Source organism: Physeter macrocephalus, chromosome 16 (assembly GCF_002837175.3).
Source record: "Physeter macrocephalus isolate SW-GA chromosome 16, ASM283717v5, whole genome shotgun sequence".
In the NCBI taxonomy this organism is placed as follows: Eukaryota; Metazoa; Chordata; class Mammalia; order Artiodactyla; family Physeteridae; genus Physeter; species Physeter macrocephalus.
In genome coordinates this window covers 37,435,212-37,456,902 of record NC_041229.1, presented here as the reverse complement: position 1 = coordinate 37,456,902, position 21,691 = coordinate 37,435,212, and the positions used below count along the sequence as shown (strand labels likewise).

The following is a 21,691-nucleotide window of genomic DNA, read 5'->3' as shown; positions in this document are numbered from 1 at the left end:
AGACAGCCCTCAGAATGGGAGAAAATATTTGTGAATGAAGCAACTGACAAAGGATTAATCTCCAAAATATACAAGTAGCTCATGCAGCTCAACATCCAAAAAACAAAAACCCAATCCAAAAATAAGCAGAAGACCTAAATAGACATTTCCCCAAAGAAGATATATAGATTGCCAACAAACACATGAAAGGATGCTCAGCATCATTAATCATTAGAGAAATGCAAATCAAAACCACAATGAGGTACCACTTCACACTGGTCAGAATGGCCATCATCAAAAATCTACAAACAATAATTGCTGGAGAGGGTGTGGAGAAAAGGGAACCCTCTTGCACTGTTGGTGGGAATGTAAATTGATACAGCCACTATGGAGAACAGTATGGAGTTTCCTTAAAAAAAACTAAAACTAGAACTACCATATGACCCAGCAATCTCACTCCTGGGCATATACCCTGAGAAAACCATAATTCAAAAAGAGTCATGTACCCCATTGTTCATTGCAGCACTCTTTACAGTAGCCAGGACATGGAAGCACCCTAAGTGTCCATGGACAGATGAATGGATAAAGAAGATGTGGCACATATATACAATGGAATATTACTCAGCCATAAGAAGAAATGTAATTGAGTTATTTGTAGTGAGGTGGAAGGACCTGGAGTCTCTCAGAGTGAAGTAAGTCAGAAAGAGAAAAACAAATACTGTATGCTAACACATATATATATATGGAATCTAAAAAAAAATAAAATGGTTCTCATGAACCTAGGGGCAGGACAGGAATAAAGATGCAGACCTAGAGAATGGACTTTAGGACACAGGGAGGGGGACAGGTAAGCTGGGGCGAAGTGAAAGAGTAGCACTGACATATATACACTACCAAATGTAAAATAGATAGCTAGTGGGAAGCAGCTGCATAGCACAGGGAGATCAGATCGGTGTGTTGTGATCACCTAGAGGGGTGGGATAGGGAGGGTGGGAGGGAGGCGCAAGAGGGAGGTGATATGGGGATATACGTATGCATATAGCTGATTCACTTTGTTATACAGCAGAAACTAACACAACACTGTAAAGCAATTATACTCCAATAAAGATGTTAAAAAAAAAAAAGAGTCTTCAGTACATTTTTTGATGATGGTCTTGGAGGGGGTGTGGAGAAAAGGGAACCCTCTTGCACTGTTGGTGGGAATGTAAATTGGTGCAGCCACTATGGAGAACAGTATGGAGGTTCCTTAAAAACCTGAAAATAGGACTCCCATATGACCCAGCAATCCCACTCCTGGGCATATATCCAGAGAAAACCATTAATTCAAAAAGATACATGCACCCCAATGTTCATTGCAGCACTATTTACAACAGCCAGGACATGGAAGCAACCTAAATGTCCATCAATAGAGGAATGGATAAAGAAGATGTGGTACATATATACAATGGAATATTACTCAGCCATAAAAAAGAATGAAATAATGCCATTGCAGCAACATGGATGGACCTAGAGACTGTTATACTGAGTGAAGTAAGTCAGACAAGTATCATATGATGTCACTTATATGCGGAATCTAAAAAAGGGTTCAAATGAACTTATATACAAAACAGAAATAGGGTTACAGATGTAGAAAACATCTGGTTTTCTAAATGGTTACCAGGGTGTAAGGCAGGGGATGGATAAATGGAAAGATTGGGATTGACATATACACACTACTGTATATAAAACGGATAACTAATAAGGACCTACTCCATAGCACAGGGAACTCTAATCAATACTGTGTAATGGCCTATATGGGAAAAGAATCTAGAAGAGAGTGGACATATGTATATGTATAACTGATTTACTTTGTTGTACACCTGAAACTAACATAACATTGTAAATCAACTATACTCCAATAAAAAAAAGTCTTCAGTATAAATTATATTAACATGTGTGTCTCGAAATTAACTCTGGATCCTGGCCTTAGCACTAGTTTCATGGAGTATTAAAAACAAATTTTTGTTTCTTTTGTAAACTTAAAAGATTAATGATGAAATATCAAAGATAAAATGAAAATATAAAAACAATGCTCCTGGCTTGCCATGAACAACCCTCAGTATATCTGTATCAGATCTCTTCTCTTTGGCCAGCATAATCCAGCCAAGGTAAGTCATAATGGAAATCACCAAATGGTCGAGGGTCATTTGTAATGACCACCTAGCATCTCCTGGGTCTCTATCCTAACTACACTCTAGATTTTAGGTCACTTACAAAATCATGGGTTTGTTACCATATTTTAGATTCACTCCTCGGTTCTGTGTATACTGACTGATTTTGTTTCCCAGCTTTTTTAGGATTTTGGCTGGGTTCTGTCTTTGGCCCTTCATGCTCCTGACTTCCTCTCAACTGATTCTGCCCCTAAAACCAAACCCTGACACTAACCTAATTGGCTGACCCTTTAGCCAACCCCTAGCCCACAGCAAAGGGGTGGTTTGGATGTTATATTGTCGCAGAACTCTGAACTCATAATTATTTTCTTATTAGAAGAGGCACTCCCAGTTGAATGAAGGTTCTATCTCTTCTCTGGCACTTTCTCTGGGCAATTATAAGGATTTAGAAGTATTGTCAGTATATGACAGCTACAGCGAGTCCTCTTTCCTCCACCCTCAGCTAGACCAACTGGGAAACAATTTTCTGAGTGTTCATCTTTAAGGTTAGCTATACACAAGATTAACTTAAAGACGAAGAACATTGCTTGATTTATGCCAAGGGTTGATATATAGTGCACCAAAGGATAAACTTGGCTAGGTAGAGAGAGTGGGGTGAGGTTCCTAATATACGATGGAGGAGCTGGCTTTAAACTAAAAAGGAAATGTACAAATTTATGTTTTGGTCATAACAAACTATCCATTCACTGGCTGCCTTCCCTCTCAGAATTTTTAGAGATGGGAGAATTCTAAACCAAATATAGAATCCACTTGAGTTTCATGGCTCTAATGTTACAAAAAAAAATTCACACTTTTAAGTGTCTGATTATACAGCTTTGAAAAAGACCATTTTCTAGTGCAAGAGGTTAGGGCTTTGGATTGAACTCTCATGAGGCCTGGTCAACCAATAATTCTTTCACACCTTAAAACAAGTATTCAGTGACTTGAAGATAAATCAGAACTGCATGCGTTACATCCCTCTCCTGCCCTCTCCCATAACCTTCCAATCGGAAAAAGACGAAAATTATAGCCAGGAGGTATTTCCATTTGCCAAGCCCCAAACACTAGCAAGACAGAGTTGCTGAAGACATTTTGTGAAACACCAAATACCATTTGTTCTTGCAGTCTCCAGAGAAGGGATTATTTTAAACTACTCCAGGCATGGAACAGTAAAGATGTCTCCAACAATTCGATTATGCTGCATCTATCTCTCGGGTGCCATTCACATCTAGGAGAGCAGAGGCGGGCAGGTACCCAATAAAGGGAGAGGGACATATGAATTCCCCCAATTTCAGTCTCTGCCTGACCATGCAGCCCTGTCGGGGTTCAGAGTTCTGTAAGGTGAAGAGAAGGCCATCTTTGCACAGTCTACTGGGTAAATTCTAAACAACTGATCAACAAATTCAATTTGTTGATCAAATTCAACAAATTCAATCTATCATTTTGTAGCAGAGAACCAAGATTTCCACCATTCCCAAGGCTATCCCAATTAACATATCCCACTAGTAAATCTTGCTGTGTTTGACATAAAGTGAGTATGACAAGCAGAAAAAAATTCATGACTACTGTTTTCGTTCAGGATGCTTTAGTTGATAAACTTAAGAATTGCTTAATTTCCTTTCCTCCCATGGCTTTGGTCATGAGTATCAGTGATTTGGCTAATCTGAGATGAGAACAGAGATTTGTACTGTCTACTATGAATGGCAGAGTTAAAACTACTCTCTCTGAGTTGAGAATACTTAGCAATATACCAGATGAGACAATAAAAATGGAAGAACCTAGAAATATGTACATCCAAATGAAAATTACTTCTCAAAATTATCATCTTGGGAAGCAACTCATTTACTTTCTTTATTGCCTTCAGGGAAGTTCACAGACCAAACTTGAAATGCAGTTCTATCACATCATAGTTATTCTTTGTTTTTTTGACCCAAAGCAGCATTACTCTGCTTGACTGTTTTCAAAAATAACCCCAACAAGATGAATATTACTGCATTGATAACAATCCACTCAATGTGCTAAAAGCTCTGAAGACAATCCCCAGAGAAAAACTCTGCAACTGTATTGAACAATAACACCATTATTAGAATGCATCCAACCCCTTCAAAGGTGAATGCTTTCAAGAGGGTAACACTTATTTGACTACAGAGCTCTGATACACTTGCTCACAACTCAGACACAGAACACTTCAGAGTCATACTTCATGGAATTGTTGAGCCAGAAGGGACAATATAGTTCACTTGACAAGGTTGGGATAAGGCTTTGATTGAGTAGCCATTGCCTGCCTGTACAGAAGAGGCCTTTAGCTGGACATGTCACCACCATTTCTACCACTTTTTGAGGGCCTTCTTGAAAAGATGAAAATTATCTTGGCATCATAAGTGTCATACACACTGGGAAAAGTAGAAAAATATCTAAGGCACTGGAAGATGTTTGTGGATTTGGTCATTAGCACCCATTGGTGTGCCTGGGTCCTGGAAGCTGGCACGGGGACTAAGGGGTCAGAAGTATGGTGGACAGTTGTTGATATGAGCAATAGAGGCGGAAACAAGACAGAGGATGTTGGAGGTGGCAGGAAGGCTCCCAAAGAAGGGCTGATGGGGTACCAAAGAGCTATATTTCCTGTTGTAAATTGCTTATTTTGGTTAAGCTTCATAATACTCTCAGGAAGGTCAAGCGTCACACAGATATTTTTTGATTCTTTTCTTTAACAGCTCTGAAGGTGATTAGAGATTTGAGACTTTCTCTATCCTCCCAAAACTTAATTTACTATGTAGATTATGTAAATATGGCTCGATATTATAAGAAATATTTCTTTTGAGAATTTCACAATGATCTACAAACGGCCATTCATTTCTCAGCAAATCCTTCTTGTGAGCGGTATAGCCTCAAGTCTGAAAGTACAACCTTCAAAGGAGACCATCAGAATCCTGGCTCTGCTACTTATTATCTGTGTAACTTTGGAAAAGTCATTTAACTTCTCTGTGCCTCATTTGCCTCACCTATAAAATGAGAATAATGGTAATTAGTTTATATGGGTAAAATGAGATACCACAATCAAGGGGGGCAGAGGTCATGCCAGTTACAGAGTAAATACTCAATAAATGCTAACTTCTACTAATATCTCATTATTTATGGTCATTTTTATGGTCAGAAGTCTGGGTCCAGGAAAGGTAAATCACTACCCACTCACCATATTGCTGGACAGAATTAAAGATAGTTCTCTTTTATTCCTCTAGTACTGTTTATGAAAAAATTTGAGACTTACTTCAATGGGCTTCCTACATAAAAGTAATGCTTGTTAAAAAATATTCTGATATCATGTATGGCCCTTTCCATGATAATCACAATAATAGCCAACTTTATTCTAGACCCCCGCCTGAGAGATACATCACTTACTCTCCAAAAATCCTAGGATGTACGTTATCATCCTCATTTACAGGTGAGGAAACTGAGGCTTAGAGAGGCTCACTGATTCCTTGGAGGTCACACAGCTAGAATGTCAGAGTTAGAATTTAAACCCAGATTCACCCACAGCAAAGTGGCTACACAGAATATTAGAAAGTAGTTCCACAATACTGTTTGTTTTTAAATGATCCCCAAATTACCCATGCTAAAAATGGAACTTTGTAACATACACATGACTCTACTCCAAGTCCATTCTTCATAATCTACGATTTAGAAAAACACACTTCGTAAGTGGTTAAGAGCCGAAAGTTTACTTGGGACACAGCTCTTGAATCCTAGTTGAGACTAGTTTTCTCCTGGCATATATCTAAGGCAAAGGTTAGCTTGGCCACAGCCTGTGGTGCTGGTGGCATTCTTTTCTGGGCAGTAGCCATACAAACTACTCTAGGAATGTGATTGGAACTAGGCTCTGTGCCGTCATACTGTCCTGACACATTGTTTTGACAGGTAACGTGCTGTCTTTGTGCTTGGACGCTAACACAGATCTGTCAAATTACATGCACAAAGCAACATTCAGCCTTCCTTCCTGCCTGCCTGTCTGCCTGCCTGTCTGCCTGCCTGCCTTCCCTCACTTATTCCAGGAAGAATTTTTCCTTTCAAGTTCCCTGGGGATCGGCACTGATTCACCAGTGTGTGTTCTGGAGACACAGGGCTATCGCTTCATATGATTCCTGTTTGGGGCAGAATAAAACCTCTGCTTTATGTTAACCACAGGATATAAGGTAACCACAGATTTTTTTTCTGTTGGTAGTCACGACAATTTCATGCTTTAACACTTAATTCACACATTACCTTCTCTGGCAGCCTTTCCTGATTTCCCCTTGCTCAGTAAATACCCAAGCTTTGTGCTCCATATGATTATCCTTTCCACTCAGAATTAAAATGATAGTTTTTAAAGCCTGTCGACCTCTCCAGACTGTACTTGCAGACAGAGAACATGTCTTATTTAAGGTGGATACTCAACCCTCATGCACCAGCATGGAATCACAGCAGGATCTATTATGATGGGTTGGGCATTTAGACATTTCAGTTGGTTGGTGTGGGTGGAGATTTGTCATTAAACACTCTTAATATCATGTCTGGCCTTATTTCAATACTCAGCACAATCACAACATCACGCATGCGGTAGGTACTCAGGGCATGCATGTCGACTTAATGACTGATTTATTGACTGAACAAATAAACACCAGGCATGGGCATATCAGAATGTAACTGACAACTGGACTTGTCACTAAAGGCATGGATTCTAAGGCAACATTCTTAGTAAGCAAGAGCCTTTGATCACAACAGACCCCAATGGCAGTGATGCTCTACGAGGAAGATACTCTTGCCTCCAGATGCCTCAAGTGAACCTTCATGAGGTCTTCAGAGGCATCTGTCAGCACCGTTGCTGTCTTTGTGGTCTTGATTCTGTCCCAGTGCGAACATAATGGTAACCAAAGCAACAGGACCAAGCTGCATGGTGTCTGGGGACTCTGCGTTGGGAGGAGCACAGCCCTTACCTGTCTGTGTTGTTGGGAGACTTGGTACCCCAGCCCCGTGATGGGCTGATTCTGCATCTTCTGCAGCAGGATCTTTTGCTGAAGTGGTAACGGTGACCTCAGCAAAGGCTGGCTCGAGAGAGGCTGGGTGGGCTGAGCTGCTGGCTGCTGCTGTGGCTGCGGCTGCTGCTGTGGCTGCTGCTGTGGCTGCGGCTGCGGCTGCGGCTGCGGCTGCGGCTGCGGCTGTGGCTGCGGCTGCTGCTGAGCTGCAATCGAGCTCGGCTGCGACTGCGGCTGCGGCTGGGTATAATGCAGGAGAGGAGGCTTGCTCTGGGGAGGCAAAACGGAAGGCATCTGCTGGTTGGCTTGATCTGAGTTAAAATGAAACAAAGGCTTGGTGCTGCCATGCCGGGGCTCCATGGCTGTGTGGGGGTTGTTCATAAAACTCCGACTAAGATCCTGAGGCTTCTGCTGCAGGAGCACGTCCAGAGGCCCTCCCTGGGCCGAGGGGCTGGCCTTGTACATGTAGTTCGCCAGAACCTTCGACTGGCTGCCGCCGCCCACGACCCCGGGCATGGGGGAGCTCTGGGGGCTGAATGGCTGCTGGCCAAAAGAGGGGCTGGGGATTTTCTCCTGCCCAAATGGACCTGGGGAGGGCCCCGCCGAAGAGGGCAAGCCTGGCCAGCTGGTCGGCTGGTGCTGCTGCATCCGGACGTGCTGCTGACGATTAGCGGCGATCTGTTTGAGCTGCTGGGCGTGGGATACTTCCTGCCAGCTCGGCAGGGCCCGGCTTGCTCCTGAGGCCGTCTGGGGCTGAGCCTGGCTCTGAGGGACCGAAGGGATCGGGGAGGAAGCGGAGAGGGCCGAGGTGGCCATGGAGAACGCAGGGCCGGCGGATGAGGGCCTCAACTGAGGAGAGCCCGACGGGCCCTGGGTCAGGCCGGGTGAGTATTCACTTTTGATCACCGTCTTCTCCATGGGCAAGGACGGCCGGGGAGTGCTCCTCTGGCTTTGCTGACCCAAGTCGATGTTAAACGGGTCGTCCTGCTTTATGGTGGCGTTGATCATGTTCTCAAGCTCAAGGTCACTCATGGGAGGCACAGATATATTGGTCAGTTCATTGAACAGTTCCTGCAGCTCGGGATCCATCAGCTGCTCTCCGGGGTCATCTCCGTACCTGTTAGAAAAAATATTCTCCTGGGTCACTTGACCATCCACGTGCTTGCTGCAAGAGAGAGTCTCTCCCGGTTCCTTCTTCACTTCCTTTAAGCCCATGTTGAACATACCATTTCCAGGAGAATGTGTATGGGTTGGCAGCGTGGCAGTCTTTCTCAGGGGTGCTTGGCTCATGGGCAAGGTCCCTGACATCATATGACTTTGTCCATTATTTACTTGGAGGCCCCCTTGTCCTGCAGTGAGGTTTTCCCCAACACGGATTCTTTTGATATCAAGGAATGAGTTGTCGACAAAGCCATTAGGCCTCTTGCTGTTGGCAGGGGACAGGTTAACTATCTGTTTTCTTTTCAAGGAACCCTGGAGCTGAAAGACAGAGGGGGAATAGGAAAACAAAACATGAGATATTTTTCCAGATATGTGTTTAGTCAAAAGAGACAGAATATTTGAATGTTTTTTCCATTTACACACAGGAGGAGGCACAAATGAAGCCCAGTTTGGAATATAATGAAACTTACAGTAGCACAAACAGAGCAAAATGTTCCTGGAGAAGGAGGTCAGTGAGGGGCGACAGGTCATAGAGGTTCCCATGACTGGTACGTTGGCCGATGGATGAAGAATCCTTCACATGTCATGGGGAGTTATTGATAATGCTTACGATTAATCACCAAAGTGGTGTTGTTTTCTGGAACAGGCCAAACTATTCCACTTGCATGCACACATAACCCACACGGCCACAGGCCACTGGACTGAACACAATTTTGACCAAGATGGGAAACACTGTAGAGTCTAAAGCTGGGACCCAATTTCCAGTTTCTTTTTCACAGATTCAACCCCATCATCACTCTTATCCTCTACGTAAGTAATCAGAATAGTTGTCGTGTCGAAGGAGGTAGTCTCTCTGTTGTTTAACTATTTTTCTTCCTATGATTCTGCAGCTTTGCATGTAAGCCCCTGTAGCAATACTGGGTGGGTGTGCAGAAGCTATGACGTCATCATTTATAAAATGAGACACTCTAACCACAGATTTTCCTGGGGAGTCATTTTTTATCTGGCCCGTCTCTAAATCTCTTAGCCAAAACCAAGGTGTAGAGAGGCAGTACCGCATAGTGGTTAAGAACTCAGGCTCTAGAACCGGCTAAGCGGAGCTCAAATTCCAATCTGTCACTGAGTGCTAAGTGATCCTGGCTCTGGACTTATCTGAGCCTCAATTTCCTTACCTGGAAAATGGGGACAACAGCACTTAACTCATAGGAAGACATGAGACATTTAAACGTTTAGCACAGGGCTTACTGAAGTAAGAACTCAATAAAGTTTAGTTTATAAAAAAATATAGCTTACTACCTTCTCAAAGAGGAGCGTCTCTCTAAACAGCAGCAGTAACAACAAAATATTAAAGTACTTCAATCACTCACTCAGTGATAAGACTGTATTCTATTAACTTCAGACATTATAGAGAGAGATTTAAGGACCATACAGTCATACCAGTAAATTAATAAGAAACATAAAACATGCACCATTGATCTTGAGATCCTTGTTGCTTTGCCTCTAAAGTGAGAGGCTATATCTAGCAAAGGGTGGCTTTCCCAGTGCACCTGACCCACTTCAATTATTTAATGTTCGCTCAAGATAATTGCAAGTTACTGAGGCAGAAGGACACTTCCCAGATATAAAATTCCATCACTTCTCCTGTCCTCCCTTTTCTCTTACCATCACTCCCCCACCCTCCTGAAGATTTCTAGGTAACCTAATTACAAAATGAAATTAACGTAACTGAGCACCTATTACATGCTAAGTGCTTTAAATATGGTTATTTTATTTTCCTTAGTCTTTACAACAACTCCATTAGATATGCGTTATTTTATAGATAAGGAAACCAAGGCTCAGGGAGGCTAAGTAACTTGCCCAGTATAAGTGGTAGACCTGGGCTTTTACTCAAAGTCTGCATAGTTCTAAAGCCTGTGTCACTTCCACTATATGATGCTGGAGTCACCTTGTTCAGGGCTAGGGTCTGCCTTGCACGAAGAGGGAGGGGGTAGTAAGCACAGAGACATCCTGGATCTCTCGTCACATGATGAGGAATCAGGGAATGGCGGGGATGCAATCTAGGGCTGAGTGTGAACGATATGTTTCTTGTCATGTAGTTCCTCAATACCTGTTTCAGTAATCCATTACCTGTAGGTTTGCCCCCTCACAAGTGTGTATAGTTATGGTCGATGTACCATGCCGCTATAACCAATGTTTACCTTTTACCATTGCTAATGGGGAATCAGAAAAAGGAACCTGACCCAAGCTGGGCCAATCATTCCTTCCATGAGAATTCTGAAATCGGAGAAAGTGAGACCAGGCTCTCTTTGGGTAGCTGCACAGTCATTTATAAAACTTGTGAAGTGTTGTTCCATTAAGCCAACCACAGCCATAGAGGAAGTAGGTCTGTGGAAAGAGAGGGAATGATGCAGAGAGGAAGGACACAAGTTTTGATAGCATTTGAAGGCCTGATTTCAATCTTAGGCCAGCTCTGCCTCTCTCGTTGTTTTCCTTGAGACACTGTGGAATCTTTCAATAAAGTCTCCTTGTTGCTTAAGCTAATGTGAATTGAGCTTCTGTTATTTTCAGCCAAGAGCCCTAACTAAATCCCATGAGATTTAACATTTGGTGATGAGCAGTTTGCAGCAAGGGATAGGGTACCCTTTGTACCTGGCTGTGAAGCTTTTGTTCCCCTCATCTTTGCTGTCTCTCCATGTTTCCCTGACTCCTAATCTTGTCTATTCACTGATATAGGCCAACATCATCACAGAACTCTGTCAGCCATCACTGCATTTGGCACAAACTGAAAGTGGTCACCGTCTGTCCTCAGGCGGTCAGGAAGAGCACAGACCAAAGAGGGTCAGCCGTGTTAACCTTAAGAGAGGCCACGCTGATTGATTTCAGCATGTTACATTTTGAAGGTTTTTTCCACAACTGGTAAAGAAAAAACAAAGGAAAACATTCTTTTTCCAGGTTTGGGTTATTGCCTTTGATTTACTTTCCACTGCTTTGAAAAAACCTGTTCTGCCAGATTCTCTACTGCTCAGGCCACTCCCTGGGCAGTTCAGTACATACTCTGGGACCAGGACTTTCTCTAAGCCACCAGGGTTGGAGACGGAGTAATAGAATTAGCGGTGGTGGTAGCAGTAGTAGTAGTAGTAGTAATAATGATAGTAATAACAACAACAACAAAGTCATTTATTGAGGGCTTGGGTGCTAGCCATCGTGCTAAGCTTTTTGTATGGATAATCGCATCTAATTCTCACAGAACAACTCTAAGAATCCTCGCAACAACAACTCTATAAGGTTGATACTATTTCTACCCTCTCCCCTCCCTTTTACCGAAGAGAAAATTGAGGTTGGGAGACTGAGTAACTCTTCAAGTTCACACAAACACTAAGCAATAAAGCCCGGCACCAAACCAAGGATTCCCACTGCTGAGCCTGTGCTGGGGAGTAAATGGTACCCCCGGCCCTGACAGAGATAAATTAATGGTGCCCACACGCAGGTATTGAGGAGGCTGGCCCAGGATCTAGTCCTGATTCTGGCATTACTTGCTTTGCTATTTCAGGAAGTTATTTCTCCTCTATGGACCACAGTTCCCTCCTTTATAAATAGAATTATCTCTGAGAACACTCTCCCGCCTGAACCCAGAAAATAATAGACAATGAGGGAATGAGAATTGTTTTTTAGGCATATGTATCATGGTGTAAAGTCACCACCAAGCATAGCTGGATGGATGACTTAAGGTGGGAAACAGAAGTCCTCCTCAGTGACATATGGAAGACATCCCCATGGTTAAAGAGATTCCATTAGGACTTCATCAGGCATGATATTTACCAAGAGAATTTTGGGGATAGTCTATGTCCTGCCTTGTAGAAGCTTCTAATCAAAGTTATGTCACCAAGTCCCAATGAATGCACAGAAGTGGAGGCACAATACAATCTCAGTGATTCTCAAAGTTCAATCTTTGCTTTGAAGTATTTTCTTTGCTGGACTAAAATGTCTCCATCGGATATATGGCTTTGAATTGTGGTATAGAGTCTCGAAAATTTCTGTGACAAAATGGAAATACTGTATTCCAGAAGGAGAGAGAACACAGAGAGTCATATCATGAATACCTCCGTGAGAAATAGTTTATCAGAAAATTCAATTCCACCTTACCAGGCCAGGAATTGTCCTAAGGGAATGAGACTCAATCAAAGGAATGAAGACATGGGTTTACATCAAGAAAGATGGCGGTTGGTTTAGGGAAGTTGGGAGCTCCACAGTGTAGACCTTCCAGGTGGCTGGGGAAGACGGGATGGGGGCAGGTAGAAGTATAAGGGCAGGGTATACCCTGAAAGCCAGAGGGGACAAACAATTTCCAGAAAGCAGTTAATAACATTGAAAGGGTAGAGGAAAGAATCTCCAGAACAAATCTCTCACCAGGGCTGACTTACCCGTTAGGCTGGGTAGGCACAGTGCCCAGGGCCCACAGTAGTCTCAGGGGCCCATGAAAATATTTTAATTTAATTTAGTATGGAAGAAAAATTGAACTTTTAGGTTGAGGAAATGTTCTAATATATGTAGTAATATATTTATCTTGATGTCAACACAGTCATAAAATTTAATTTAAAAACTTTTTATAATGAAGAAGGGGCCCTCAAAAGCAAGAGGCCCCCCAAGGGCTCTCACCTCAGAACTACTATGTATTGAATACTTAATTTAAGACAGGTGCTCTTAAAACAAGAGTTGTGTAGAGTCCCATTTAATCTTCTCACAGCTCTCTGAACATGTATCCTGATCTTCATTTTTACATGAAGAAATTGCAGCTCCTAACTTTAAGATTGCATAGTGAATGATATGGAAGCAGGTTGCCAAACCGGGTCTGGTTCCAAAGGCCTCCTTCTGAATCACTAACCACACTGCTTGCTTTCCTTTGGCCTTCAATTTGCCACATGCCAACACTGTTCTCAACACAGTGGACACAGAGAGCCAAGATAGAAGGATAACAGAATGAAGACGTATGGCATGCACAGGGCAAGGGTAAGGGCATTCAGGACTCAGAGAGATGGATGGCAGGAGAGGATGGTGACATCATTGGTTGAAGGTTGATGGTGAAAGCTCAGGACATCACTCTCGAGGCTCCAGCAGAAGAAAGGGAAGAGACAAAGGGTCACTTGGTCATTCGAAAAGATTTATTGAGCGTGCAGAGAGGGTTCTGAACCATACCCTGTCCAATGATCCCTGGCATGAGAGAAATGCAGATGACTAAGCTCGTGGCAGCATGTAAAGGCTTCAAATGAGTGCTACATTTCAACATTTATACTTTTTCTAGCTGGACTGAGAGGCACTTTTTGTTTTGTACAATAAACCTGCACCCCAAAATTATTATGTTTAATGTGTGAGATTATGCATACAATATCACCCTTTCACTAGCCATCCAAGAAAAGGGCTTCTTTTGGGAAGCATTTCAACACAGCAAGTCTCGTCTGGTTTGCATATGACACAGGAATCAGTGTACTTCCCTTTGCTGAGATCCAGCAGATGGTTTCCTTTTACTCTCACCCTTGTTCTGACTCTTCTCCTTGAACACCTCCGTGCCATTTGAGGCCTGCGGTCTCTACTGGGGGAAGGGGTAGGCCTGCTCAGGGCAGGGCCCAAACACAGTGGCCTGCCTGCCCCAAGGGCTGCGAATGGAAGTGCCAAGAAGCATATGGACAAGGAAAATCCAATACACAGTGGCATCAGGGCTGCAGTCCCCTGGTAAACTCTCCTTTTTCAACAGCTGTGCTTTACTCTTCCACAGGACTAGAAACACAAACTTCCTGGAGGGATTTAAGAACGCCATTATTGCACAATCCTCTGGTTTCTGTTTCTTTCCCTGCCCCCTATCCCTTTCCACAAATAAATGCATTCTTTGTCTCCTGTGCTGCCCTAGAAACAGGGAATATGCCACACAAAGGTAACAATTCAGTCCATAGGTCACATTTTTTTTCCTCATGAAGATTTCTGTCTTTCTCAAAAAGAAATAAACACAAGAACCAAATTTACCGCTGCTTAGATACTTAAGGGAATATCTTGGTCCCATCATCTGTAAGCTTTCCTCAGGCCATTTTACTCATGGCTGATTAGAGATAGGGTTCAGAATAGGTAATATGAGAAAGAGATCAACTCCCCCAATAATTTATGACTCGATTTGATTCTTGAAGTAAAAATGTTTGGGATCATGAAACAGCAAATTCCAGACCATCACAGTACTTGAAGGTAAGAGGGGTTCTTCCCTGGCTCTCCTGCCCCCAAACAAACTAGATGGGGTTATAAGGCTTTTGCTGAAGACATCAAAAAGCTCCTACTTCTTATTTAGCCCTTGTAGAGTTCAGAGCTTCTCCGCAGTGCTTCCCTGTATTGCGAGGTATTGTTTTATGTCCATATAGTAATTAGATTTGCCCAGCTAGATTTTAAGGTCTTTGAGCTTGGGCACTGTGTCTTATACTTGACTGGCTCCTTTTAGTACTAACCACAATGCTGGGCATATTACAGGTGTTCAAATAGTAGTTTGTTGGATTATCTCAGTACTTGAGAAGCTGGACCCTTCTAACAACTGAGCAGTAAAACAATGGTAAGAAGAAGGCTGTGGTAAATATCTTCATATCCAATTCACAAGCAGTTTAATGGTTCCACTAGAGTTTTGCTTGAGTGATCACTTTCTTCTGAACCCTGAAGTCAAGGAATGAGACGCTCTGAGAACTGAAACAACATTGTCATCCATGTAAACCAAACGTGAAGGTGTGTATGAAGCTTTGTGCTGGATTCCAGGTGGTGCTGAGCCTCCTGGGGTGCAATTCTAAGCCCCACCTTGACTCAATGTCCCATGTGAATGATAGTTCCTGTATGATTTTTAGGAACTTCCATTTTTGTTCCTTCAGAATAAAGTGTGATTTTTTTTTTATTTTATTTTATTATTTTTTTGGTGGAAGGTGTCGGGGAAGGCATGTTAGATCTATCTGGAAAATTTGTCCCATAACTTTGTTCCATAAGGTCTGGACTCTGAGAAATGTGACCACTTAAGTCAATAAAATAGCTGTTTTTAATGAAACCAGAGATAAAGTTTTATATAGAAGCCAGAGCACTGCAAGTTCAGGATCTTTGTAGAGAAAACAAGTCAACACACTGTCCTTCTAAAGACACTACATGCCAAAGAGTCCCACACTCAAAACTTCTTTAATGCCTCTCTGCCCCCTTCTTATTGTTCATGGCTGCTTGTAGAAGAGTAACCAGAAGAGATGGAAATTGCCTCAGAAACACACTCTTCATTGCAAGGCAGAGTGAGGACGTCTCATTACAGCATTTTCTCAGTTTGCAATGTTGTGTTAGTTTCAGGTGTACAACAAAGGGACTCAGTTATACATACATATATATAGATTCTTTTTCACATTGTTTTCCATTACAGGTTATTACAAGGTATTGAATACAGTTCCCTGTGCTATACAGTAGGTCCTTGTTGTTTATGTATTTTACATATAGTAGTGTATATCTGTTAATCTCAGACTCCTAATTTATCCCTCCCCTCTTCCCCTTTGCTAACCATGAGTTTGTTTTCTATGTCTGTGAGTCTATTTCTGTTTTGTAAATAAGTTCATTTGTATCATTTTTTTAGATTCCACATATAAGTGCTATCATATATTTTACACATTCTGTTTTATCAAGGTGAACGGGAGGCTGCGGGATCTCAAAGGAACATGGAATTGAGCTGCTAGTAAACCTGGGATGTGAATGCTACTCCCCTTCTATTCACTGAGCTTGAACCAGTCACTGTCCTCACTGTAGGATGGGGTTTTAGGGGGATTAGGAACCATGTAAGTAAAGCACCAGCAGCATTCCCAGCTCAGGGCAGCGCTCCATCACTGGTGGCTCTTTTTCAGTAGAAGAGGCAGAACTTGAGTCTGAGCCTGTGTGAGGCTTCCTGCTGTCCTGACTGTTACATGCCAGCATGTGCTAGACAAGGGCAAACTGAAGACAACAAAACGAGCCTTTCCTCATCTGTAAAATGACATCTGTTTACTCATTCATTCAACAGATATTTATTTATCACCAAGATTATATATACTGTGAGGCTGTCGATGTCTTAGGGTTGTTGTGAGGACCAAGTAGCTAGAGCACATAAAGAGCCTGCAAAATTTGGTCTTAGAACATAGTGCTCAATAAATGTGAGAATTGATAAAAACAAACAAAAAGGAGTGTACCAGTCTGTCTGGAAATAAAACGAAAAGGAACAGTGCAATGCGATGGTTGCTGTGCCAAGGTGTGTATGGGATTAGCTGTGGAGGAGAGTGGCCTTTGCCTGGAAAGATAGGAAAGGAATCCCTCTCCCTTCCAAGGAAATACACCCCCAAATATGCAAATGATAAGATTGCTTTATGATATTCTGCTACACTGCTAGTGACAGTGTAACAGAACTTGTTGTCTAACAACAGGGGAATGTTGAAATCAAATTAGAAAATTCAAGGTAGAAGTACTTTGCCATATTGTCTACTAGCTTCAACAGTGTCATTCTAGATCCACTTAGTGGTAACCAGTGTGATTATCCTGATGACTATCTCCTTGGTCTTCCTGACTAGTTGCTACAATCATCATAAAGCAGGGGCTGGTGGGGCCACCTTTCAGAGATGGACCCTCTGTGTTTAATAGAAAATGAACAGAATATTCTATAAAAGCTTGAAAAACCCAACCACTTTGTGCATGAAATACTTTAATCATGACTCAATTTTTGCCCAAAATATATCGAAGCAAATCCCCCAAAAATGCTATGTCTAAAATGTTGGCAATTCTCTGGAAGTCTCTAAATGTCCTCCTCAGCAGAATGTACAATGTATTAAGTACCATTAATCAAGTGGCTTCTCTCTCCTCCTTAGCGGAAGGGCCCAGTCTGGAAGCTTTCATTCTAAGGGGCCTAGCTCAAGGTCAGGGTATCTCCTCTGTGAGGCCTTGCCCTCCTACTTTCCCTCATGTTCTTTCTTCCTGGTTTAATGATTTTAGCACTTTCTGTCTAATATTGTCTTTGGTAATTGATTCAGGTCTGTGAGTGATTCCAAGGAGTCAGTGGAAGAGAGAGTACTTGTGCATCTCATGTGTTCACACAAGCTCAGTCCAGCACTAGCTCGCTGACTGGCAGATGATTTGACTTACTGGGCAGTCAGTGGTCTGTGAACATTAGATGAATCAGTTTATGGGACGTCTATGATTCTCTGCCATTGGCCATGAATCATACCACAGGGTTTCATAAACCATAGGGCTGATTCTTAGCAATTCTTTGTCCAGCTGCAGAGCTGCTGGGAACTGGGGCAGAGCCGAGAGGTACTGGAGTGATAGGAAAAGCACCGGTGTTCTAAGAGCTTGCTCTTCTTTCCTTATGCTGGTGGGAATTGGATTTATTCCAAAACGTTGGCCAATGTGAATATCAGGAAAACCCAGGTGGCAGAGAGAATGCCCTCACACCATCCCAGGATTGTTGCGATTCATTATTTTGGGGTTTGAACCCAGGTACTGAAGAGTCCCCACTTTTTTGTAAAATAATACCAGTATAAAACCCAGCCACTCCTAATTCCGTGGCAGCATTTCTCCCTCATCCTAAAGGGCTTATCCGACTTAAATAGGTACTATGGGTTCCTATTCTTCCCAGCCTAATTCTCTCCGACCACATTCCTCCTTTTTCCTCACGCCCCCTCTGCTGCATGCACAGTGAGGTACCAAGTATTGTTCAACCCCATTCTGAGAATCTGATCCTACATTTTGCCTCTCCCCAACCCAATCTACTCCCCACACAGCCCCCGCCCATCCCAGTGTGTTCTCCTCATAGCAACAAAAGGGATGGTCGTCTCACACCTAAGCTCCAACCATATTATTTTTTTAAAATTTCCCCAAACACAAAAGGTTATTTCAGCTTCAGGTCTTCTGCATATACTGCTCTGTAACTCTCCACCTCCTCTACCTCTTCTCACTCTTATAGTAGCTAGCTCCTTCTTTTTCTTCAGTGTGACCCCAGCAGAGGTTTTCCATGACCACCTACCTAAAATACGCTCTCATGGTTGTCTTCCATCTCAACCTCCTGATTGTTTCCTTTACAGTGTTTATTACAATTTCCTAATAATTGTATTCATTTGCTTCCAATTTTTAAGTCTGTCTCCCATGAAAGCCCTAGATAAGTCTGTCTCCCATGTAAGCCCTATCTATCTCCCAATAAGCCCTAGAGAGGGAGGCTTGAGCCGTGTCTCTCTTGGGGACCACTGTAACTCATCTCTAGTGTAACCCAAACAAATAGGAGGTCAAAAAGATTATTTAAAGCAAAATAAAATGTCTAGAAGGAAACACTTCAAGATTCTGAAGTACTTTCTGGTGGCAGGATGATGATTGTTTTTCCCGCTTTGCTCATATGTCTGTGTTTTCTAATTTTTCTATATAGGAACATGTATTACCTATATAATTAAGATTGACACAAATATGTTATTCAGTATGTCTGCCCATGCTAAATAACCACACTTCTCTGAGAATCTGGTAGTGGGGCTTGCTTCTGATGGTGGGACATCCCATCTCCCTGAGCCCCAAGCAGACTGGATCAAGGCGGACATTTGATTCAAGTTGAACCATTTCAATGCTTTTCTAATAATCAGAAATTGAAACAAGACTTTCTCAACAGTCTCTGTGCACTTGAAATGACAGAGATGTAGGGCTGCCTGTACTGGAATCATTCTCAGTCATGTACAATGAGAGACAGAGAAAGTGAGTCTACAGAGATGGGAGAATGAAACTGATGCCCAGAGTAAAGCCAGGATGAGAAACCACGCTGAAAGAGAGGGGGAGGGAGGAAGGAGTGGGAGAGAGACAGAGACACAGAGAGATTCCTGAAGCTTTCCAATTCCTGGTTCCAGCCCTTTGGGAGAGTCAATTATATTTCCCGTAATTGAGACGCCCTGTAACCTTCCAATAAATCTCCCCCCAACATACACACCTACACCTTTTTTTTTCCTCATGACACTTCAAGGGGGCTTCTGTCACAACAAACGATTCCCAACTAAAACAAAGATGTAATAAAGCCAATAATTACGTTCCAATTAGAGTTTTCATAAGGTAAATGCACATTTTTCTTGACTGATTAAAACTGAAAAGCTGAGCAGAGGCTAAATGCACACATTTATTTTGGTTTCTCTTTCAACTTGCCACGTGTGGTCATTAACCCAGCTCTTCCACAGCCTTTATGAAAGGAGAGCGTTATGAATTAAGAATGAGGGTGGCTGTTCTATGACAGCAGGATTCTAACAGGGTTCCCATTGTCTTCACGTAGCTCGACATGGCATACCCAGGGGAGGTCCAGAGATGATATCTCCACCAATTCTCCCCTCGATGCACAAGAATATCCTGAACATAAAACTTCCATCTGAATCATGTTTAGACAACCCAGGTCTGCAACGTGTTAACTGGTTTGGATGCTATCACCTGGAGACAGAGGCGGGAGAGATGAGCAGACCTTTTAAGAGGTCCCTGCAATTTCAGGCTCATCTTTAACTCCATTACAAAGGAATGTTAAGCAGCATTTAGAAGGTAGTTTGGCAAAGTACCTGAAAGCACCAAACAGCTCCTTTGATGTTTTTGGCATTGATGTCATCATTCTTTTGAAACTTTTGAAGAAATATTTTTCTTATAGCAACTGTATCAAGGTTCAATACAGGGTGCTGATGTGTGTTTTCTCTGGTCTAATGTTAGTCTGAGTAACTATGAACCATACAGAGAGATGCTCCGTTAGACAGACCTCAGCTTTCACTCCAGCCTATGTTTATTTTCACATCAAAGACACATCTAAGGGGAAATTGCTTAACTGGCTCTCTGAAACATGAAGAGGTTTACAGAGATATTTGGTTATAATTGAAAAAACAAAACCAAAACCTACACTTCGGGCAATTTAAGCCTTTCATGCCCAGAAATGTGAATGTATAATGGCAGATAGAAAACTTCCTTTGCTTTCCAGGAAGGTCTGAAAGCAGACTTTTTCAAGCAGGAATTAAAATCCCACTATTTGCCATACATTTATGGGAAATGATTCTTGATGATTTAAATGACATTAAATGGGGGGACAATAAAGCCTTTATATTGTATGCAGTTTAACTGCTCTTTGAAGCAATGTCCTATAGCAAAACAATGCCCTCACTTTGATCTAACCTGCTCAGCCCAGTAATTATATGACTGAGATGAATTCTCCACCTGACAGATTCCAATTCTTCATGTGTGGCCATATTCTTTGAAGAGGGAAAATAAACCCACCTAGATTGGAAAATAAAACTTTAAACAAGTCAAAATTGTGAAGCAACAGTAAGTCTCTCTGTCAAAGCAGTAGGCTGAGCAGAAAGCCTTTTCCCAGATGATGAGAACCTCTGTTTCCCAGGATAGGCTTACGTTCTTTTTGAAACTTTTTATTTTTTTTTTCTTGTTTTTTGGCTGTGCTGCATGGCCTGTGGGATTAGTTCCCCAACCAGGGATCGAACCCGGGCCCTAGGCAGTCAGAACACAGAGTCCTAACCACTGGACCGCCAGGGAATTCCCAAAACGTATCTTCAAACAGGAATATGTTACCGTTCCTTTCTGTCAATTCATATCATGATAAGTCAATATTCATCATTTTTTAAAAATGAGAGGAGAATGTACTAACCTGGGCCTTGGGTTAACTGCTAACTGACTGTTCCCTGATGAAAAACAAAAAACAAAAAACTGTTCACCCCATTATAAATGGCCATGGGATAAATCAGACAAATAAAAGAGATCATTTCGCACCATTCTGCAAAGAAAACTATTTACTGTGTTGCTTGAGTCCGCTTAAAATATTAAAAGCATAGTCTTAACTCAGAAAGCTCCTAATCCTCAGAAATATTGCTACTGTTTATTTCATTTGCCTTTTAGATACAACACAGGACAGATTTAAACTGAGAAAGCTCACCAACTGCAACCTTGTAAATTGCTTTTAATCCGGATGTCAGCAGGATTGATGCCTCTGGGACTTGAGCCCCTACCCCCAAACATACATTTCTTCTCTGTACCTGGCTTGCGATTAATATCTTGTATTCACTAGTTAGATTTCTAGAGGATAAAATACTTCTTTATCTATGACTCCTTCTCTGCATTTGTCATGTCTCCATATACGTCATTCCACTCTCAAAGAGGGTTTTTCTCTTCAACCAGTGTGTTTCTTTCACTGTCCTCAAATTCCAGCTGAAAACTCACTCCTTCTCAGAGCCTAATTGTGATCACTGCTCTATTATTTTGTGCCCCAGTAAGCCACTCTATCCGTGGTTTGCTTTCCTCGTGTATTTAAGGCTTTTGGCTTACAATACCTTTTACAGTGCC

The 21,691-nt window shown here is 42.3% G+C and overlaps 1 protein-coding gene across 1 annotated transcript in view; it reads right to left on the bottom strand.

The window, feature by feature from the left end:
• The window catches only part of MAML2 (mastermind like transcriptional coactivator 2), a 367,048-nt gene that overhangs the window by 117,603 nt on the left and 227,754 nt on the right, over positions 1 to 21,691 (bottom strand). The window contains exon 2 of the mRNA XM_007106110.3: positions 7,139 to 8,656. Coding sequence (XP_007106172.2) covers positions 7,139 to 8,656 — 1,518 coding nt within the window. The remainder of the gene's footprint in view (positions 1 to 7,138; positions 8,657 to 21,691) is intronic.